Here is a 6,871-nt window from a genome sequence, read left to right as displayed (position 1 = left end):
AAAAGTGAATTTTTCATCTAGCCTTGACCTAGACGTTAACTGACTCACGTGATCGTTCACGACAAAAGGTTACGATGACGTCAGTTCCGAAGGTTTAAGCGGTGTAAACATGTATGTATTTGTTCACCAATAGTGTTAACACCTTAAAGGCAGCAGCAGCTTCTTATGGTTCTCACACTACTATATTATGACGATCGACCCAGTCAGCAAAGTCCGGTCCGCATTCGTGCACAGTCGCGAACCCGCCCGGTAGCATCGTCACAACACACCGTTCAACTAGATGCTCTGCCGTTTCGGGTTCTTGCCCACATGGGGTACATGTAGGACAGGTGAAAAGTCACCACTGATGAAGCGCACTTGCTGTAAGGCAGCTCCTCGACCGAAGCCGATTCGCAGCCACCCAGTGTCTCCTCTTACTGATAAAAAAAAGGCTGGGGTCTTTTCTCAGCATTAGATATTTAATGTTACGCTCCTTACTCATGGTGAAGTAAAAATTGTATCTATTTTTAGAGTATTATGCTTTGATAAATGTTAAACCAATAGGTCTCAGAGACGCATGCGCACAACCAACATTACGTTCTCTCTCTCTAATAACTTTTCCGCCGGTGACGTCACAGACTATGGGTGACGTCCAATCAAGGAACGCTACTCTTCCGTTAATCTCATTCCCTATATAAATGCACGTTTTTAAAAATGATTTATCACTAAAAATAATTACAATCGCTGTGAATGTTGACACGTTCTTATTTCAAGTTACGATCAGCTTGGACAAGTAAGAGGGTAACAGGGAAGAGTGATTGAAAGGATGGAAAACAGAGGTAAGCTCTATAAGTCAGTCTTTCAAAGACATCATCATCTTCTTCTTCTTCTTCTTCTTCTTCTTCTTCTTCTTCTTCTTCTTCTTCTTCTTCTTCTTCTTCTTCTTCTTCTTCTTCTTCTTCTTCTTCTTCTTCGTCATCGTCATTATGTGTGAATCAATTGGTCTATAGATAGTATGCAGATGACGTCACTCAGGCCTTTGTTATTGTTTTTGCCATCCGCGTTTGTGAGTTGTTCTCATTAAACTGTATTAACCAGACTATAAAAGTTCATGGTTACACAGAGTTTGTGTGTTGGTCCGTTATACTTCCGGATGGCAATGTTGTGAACTCCTTGGCCAAGCGCATTATGTCTATAAAGTTATCAGGTTCCTGGGTGGTTGATAAACTATGATAATCTAAAAATTTTAAACGCAGATTAATGGGCATGATCTATATTAACTTTCCATGTGCTCGAGGTCATTGGTCACATTGCAAAATGTGCTCAAGGTGATGACCACTTAATGAAGTGTTCACAGCTTTTTAAATACCTAACATCACGATTGGTCATTTGCACATGTGTATGTTTATAACATTTATAAACAAAGCAGCGTGTTTATATTTTTTTAAAATATCCAATCGTTGGAGAGCAGCAAGTCATGTGATTGAATACCTGACTGGACGAAAGCATGAATATAGATCACTCCCATTGCATTACAGCTAGATAGGCTTTAGTTCCAGAAAAATAAATTTTTACAATCAAATTACCGCAGGGTTATATTATACGTGTAAAAATGGGAAGCAAATTATACTAGAGATATAAGTCTGAAGAGGTATGCATGATACATTTCAAAGGGACAAATTAGAGTTTAGAGAACAAGCATTGGTGTGAGATAGAGATCTGAAAAGGTGTATACGAAACAGCGCCAGACAAAGGAGAGAGAATATGCAAGGAAAGAAAGCACCCCTCCCTTCCAAAAAAAAACCCAAAAAAACAAAAGTCTTCGTCGCGAGGCAGGCAAATGTTTTGGGGTGGTCTTCTTTGTCTTGTATTTTTCTTTCTTGCTTCTTTCTGGCACGGTTTCATACAGACTTTTTCAGATCGTTATCATACATGATACATTGCGGCTATGCGGTTTTGTGGTAGTCCTGGGTTCGAACCTCGCTCGGTGCATAGTTGAGTCCTTGGAAAAGGCTCGTTACTCACATTCTGTCGTCGTACTCGGGTTAAAAATGAGTACCTGGCCGTTAACAGCGTTGTCTTTGTTCGAAAAAAAATGGTATATCGCCTAACAGGAGTCATGTCCCGTAGTAAATCTTAAATGTTGCTGTTGGCCAGAGGCCATGTAAAGCGCTTTGAGCACGTTTAGTGGATATTGCTCTATATAAAAGCTCAATTTAAATTTAAGATTTGTGTCACATCAGATAGAATAACGCAAGAAAAAAAACAGACTTCAACTTAACTCATTCAATCCTAGAGATTTTTGCTACTTTTCAAAATTGGAAAAAATGTATTATAAAATGAGCATGTACATAGATAGTTTTATTCAACTACTACTAACATGTATAAACTAAAACATTAGCTTTGTTACTACGCCGATACTTTGTCTCTGAAAAAATGTAACAAATAGGCATGGGGTAAAAGTATTAAGGGTAAACTATGGATATAATCGGTTTGAGGGTCGAGTCAGATAAGCCTTCTTACACTGAATGTCGAATGATCTTCAGACCTCCCGATTACTGAGTTTTGATGTTGTATCCCTCGTCGATGCATGGTGAATGGTTTGGCAAGAGTTTGTTTTGGTAAGGTATTTTTTTTTGTTTTTGTTTTTGTCCCCGTTTTCTTCCCCTTTCTTTGGCTCTGTATCACACACAACCAAACACACACACACACACACACACACACACACACATACACACGTTTGGCAAGAGTTTGTTTTGGTAAGGTATTTTTTTTTGTTTTTGTTTTTGTCCCCGTTTTCTTCCCCTTTCTTTGGCTCTGTATCACACACAACCAAACACACACACACACACACACACTCACACACACACACACACACACACACACAAACACTTACACATACACTACGTTCTTCATATTATTTTTTATTACTGGTTTCCTGAATTAAGTTTTATGTCTCTTTAACAGGAAAAGCAGACCAGGTGATACAGCAAGCAGGATGTGGATTATTTCAAAGCCTTCTTGTTGTTTTAGTGAACATACTTCCCAAATTCGGCGCCTTATACACCATGCTGTTTATGTCATTTGCAAACTACAATCCTGGCTGGAGATGTTTGGACAACGCTCCACCAAGTTATGTCTTCAACCACACGCTCGGATTTTCAGAAAGCTTTGCTACCAACCAATTGAAAAAGGAAGAAAATTCTGGTGAATTGACCATTGGCCATTTTATTGTAGACAATAAAACATCCAATATGTACAAGGAAGAGTCGTGCGACTTATTTAAAACGTGTCAAAATGTCGAATTTGACCCAGACACGTCCACGATTGTGACCGAGTGGGGTTTAATTTGTGACGAAAGTTGGGTTCCCTCATTGATTATTTCCGTGCAAATGGCTGGTGTTCTTGCAGGATCTTTAATTTCAGGACAACTGGGCGATGTATTCGGAAGAAAAAAACTACTGTACATTCCCCTCGCTCTTGCTGGAATTTTATGCTGTTTAGCAATATATTCACCAAACTGGAAGGCTTTTATTACCATTAGATTTTTTATAGGAGCTAATGTCGCATGCATGTACAATTTCTACAGCATTTATCCGTCGGAGTTTCTGGTTTCAAAATGGCGGACGCGCGTTGCAGCAATTCCCACATGGCACTTTGGTGGCCTCGCATTTGGTGCTTCCGCCATGTTGTATAAAGACTGGCGAATCCTGCACGGTTCCATAGGTGTATATTTGATCGCTTTGTGCCTATCGTCTCTATGGGTGCCCGAAAGTTTAAGGTGGCTGGAAGTCAAAAACAAAACGACAGATTTTGATAACGTTGTCAAGAAGATGACACGTATCAACAAAATACCACCGATTGAATTAGAAAATTGTAATCAAAATATCTTACCATTGAATAATGATGGTAGGGACAACAAAACAAAGCCCAAAAACTATTCCATTCTTGATTTGTTTCGAAAAGGTTATCGGCTAAACGCTTTTATTTATGGCTTTATATGGTTCTCGTCAATGTTAGTATTCTATGCCATTATTTATAGTGTGAAAGCCATGCATGGGAATTTCTACATTAATCTCATTATGCTTTACGTGGCTGACATACCCTTTTCAATAATCCCCATGTTCATCCCAGACCTCATCGGAAGACAAAAGGGAATCATTCTTTTTCTGACAATCTCTTCCGTATTTCTTCTCACAACTACAGGACTCGGGTTATGGGCGTCGGGCGACATCAGAAATATAGGATCGTTAATTTTACTTACGTTGTGTAAAATGAACCTGAGCGCTACCACTTCTTGTAACCTACTCATCGGATCTGAGATTTTCCCTACTGTTGTTAGAGGTAAGGCCATTGGGTATGGAAATTCCATGGCTCGAATCGGTGGGATTGTGGCACCGTTGTTCACCGCAAATCATTCGCAAGACCTTTATTTCTACTCGGGGATCTTGGGAAGTCTGTGTTTGGTCTGTAGTATTTTAGCCATCAAACTTCCGGAAACGAAAGGGAAGAAAATTAAAGAAGTTTTTGATAATGAATGAGATACTGATAATTGTGACCCATTAACTTCAACTAGTTTAAACTAGTAGACTTCTGACCAATCAAAACACGAGATTTGTGACACACCCTCAAATCCACTCGGACAACAATAGCTGGTTGTTTACAAACAATAGAATTCAGGAAGTTGATATCACTCTGCTCTTTGCTATAGTTTTTCGACCACTACTTTTGTTATTGAGCTCACTAAATCTGCTCAATCAGACTTGATGCTATGTGTTTAGGTAAAATACACAACATTCGTCAGCCGGATAATACGTACGAACGCACAAAACTATGCGTTAACCTTGAGCGTTTATAGTCTGAATGATATAATTTAGTGAGAACTAATCATAAAAATGGCTGTCTAAAACAATAATAAATAGCTGAATGACGTCAACTTCGCTAGAATGAAATTGACGTCACTCAGTTCTTTGTTATTGTTTTCAGCCAGCCATTTTTGTGAGAGGTTCTCAATAAATTGTTTTAATAATAATAATAATAATAATAATAATAATAATAATAATAATAATAATAATAATAATAATAATAATATATCTTTATTGTACATAAATATGACAATTTGTCATTTAGTTACACTTGTTATAACGTTATATGATAACAGATCAACAAGTATTTCACTTCTCTCCCTACTCTTTCTCTTTTCCTCTCTCCATAAAAGCTTTATTCGCAAGTTTTGTTGGTACGTTATATCCGGCTGGTGGATGTTATGTTTTAACTAAACGCAATGCATCAATAAACGATAAAGGTTTTACATAGTTTTATTCTTCTGATGGCACGATTGATAAGGTGTGTAGTAGGACTAGCTAGTGAGTATTTCACTCATACACATACCTTCGTGTAGTTTGCTGCCATTGTTTACATTCTGACTATTGTCCGAAAGGCGTGGTAATGTTCCCTTCCACTTGGTGTTAACTGAGTGCATTCATTTTCGTCTCCTTCTTTCTCAGTTGTGGAAATCAAATGTTACCTTAACTACACTAGTCACACATCTCTCATTCGTCTTGAGTGTTTCCTTCATCGTGTTTTGTTGATAAAGGGGAAACCTGAAACGTCCACATTATCTGTCTTCGTTCAATAAATTGAAGCTTAATTTCATTACTTATCGTTTGTTTGTTTTTAAGGGTTTTAGTTTTCCGGCGCTTGCATCACATTTAGGTCATATCAGCGCCAGTAAAAAGGAGGAAAATCAGATAGTAAAAGTTCTAGAGTTACATACAATTAAAGCACACAAGAAAAAGTGGGACAAAGGGGAATTGGTTCAAATAGGGAACAGATGTCGATTCCAAGAGCATATTCCAATCATTGTACTTAATTTGAGATCACCAAAAAGTTTCATCCTGACACAAGCACAGGTCCCCACTAAAAGGAATACAATCAATTTTTTTTTACAAATCATATACCTAATATATATGTAAAACAAATGCATAATAGCGAGATAATTTACAAGACGAAATAATATCATCTCCCAAAACAATACATTCGACTGTTTCCCTCTCAGCCAGGGTATCCGGCCAGGGCCAGGACAAAATCAAGTAATGTCGTTCCAAGGCAAAGACAGAAAACAAGTTGGAAAACAGATGTAGTGGGATAGAAGACAGTAAGTGCCTCCCTGCCCACGATCGAAGGCCAAGGAGCCCACCCAGTGATGGTTGTTAGAGTAGTGGTGGTAGGAATGATGATGTGGTGGTGGTTGTTGTAGTAGTATATGATACACAGCCCCCCCGCCCCAATACACACACACAGACACATAATATATACAAAGTGGATAAAAAGGGGTAAATTTTGAATGTCAATTTATTCAAAAAGTGATGAGCCAATAAACATTTATGGTGATGTGATACGTATATTATAACGATAATAACAATAGACAATTTACAATAGTGTTCATTCATCACATTGTGTACAAAATAACAAAGTTTATTTACAATCTATGTGTCAAATTATTTGAAAATAAAAAAGAAATACGTATAGTTAATAATGAAGAACTCCCTCTCTCTCTCTCTCTCTCTCTCTCTCTCTCTCTTTCCAGAGATGTCCTTCGCCAAAATCAACAAATAAATCTAAAATTTTATTCGCACAAAGTCCATATGAAAACATTTCGCGTAAAGCTTTTCTTCATTCATCAAATGGTTATACCCTAAATTCATAGAAAAGGAAGAATAGCTAACACATCCCCACCCAACTGTTTAAACAACAAATAATTTCATCTTTAAATAAATAAATAAATAAATAAATAAATAAATAAATAAATAAATAAATAAATAAATAAATAAATAAATAAAGCCGACAATTAAGTCTCTACCAATACTGATAACCGGAATAGTTCACCCCC

General features: G+C 37.5%; 1 protein-coding gene across 1 annotated transcript in view; it reads left to right on the top strand.

Annotated features, from left to right (window-relative positions):
• The window catches only part of LOC144975732 (organic cation/carnitine transporter 2-like), a 6,201-nt gene extending 1,209 nt beyond the window's left edge, over positions 1–4,992 (top strand). Inside the window, exons 2-3 of the mRNA XM_078919924.1 lie at positions 754–818; positions 2,947–4,992. Of these exons, the coding sequence (XP_078776050.1) occupies positions 806–818; positions 2,947–4,520 (1,587 nt within the window). The 5' untranslated portion in view covers positions 754–805 and the 3' untranslated portion in view covers positions 4,521–4,992. The remainder of the gene's footprint in view (positions 1–753; positions 819–2,946) is intronic.
• Positions 4,993–6,871: the final 1,879 nt, after the last annotated feature.

Source organism: Berghia stephanieae, chromosome 6 (genome assembly GCF_034508935.2).
Source record: "Berghia stephanieae isolate SIO BIC M18660-M18661 chromosome 6, UCSD_Bste_1.3, whole genome shotgun sequence".
NCBI lineage: Eukaryota > Metazoa > Mollusca > Gastropoda > Nudibranchia > Aeolidiidae > Berghia > Berghia stephanieae.
This window is presented reverse-complemented; position numbering and strand designations above follow the sequence as displayed.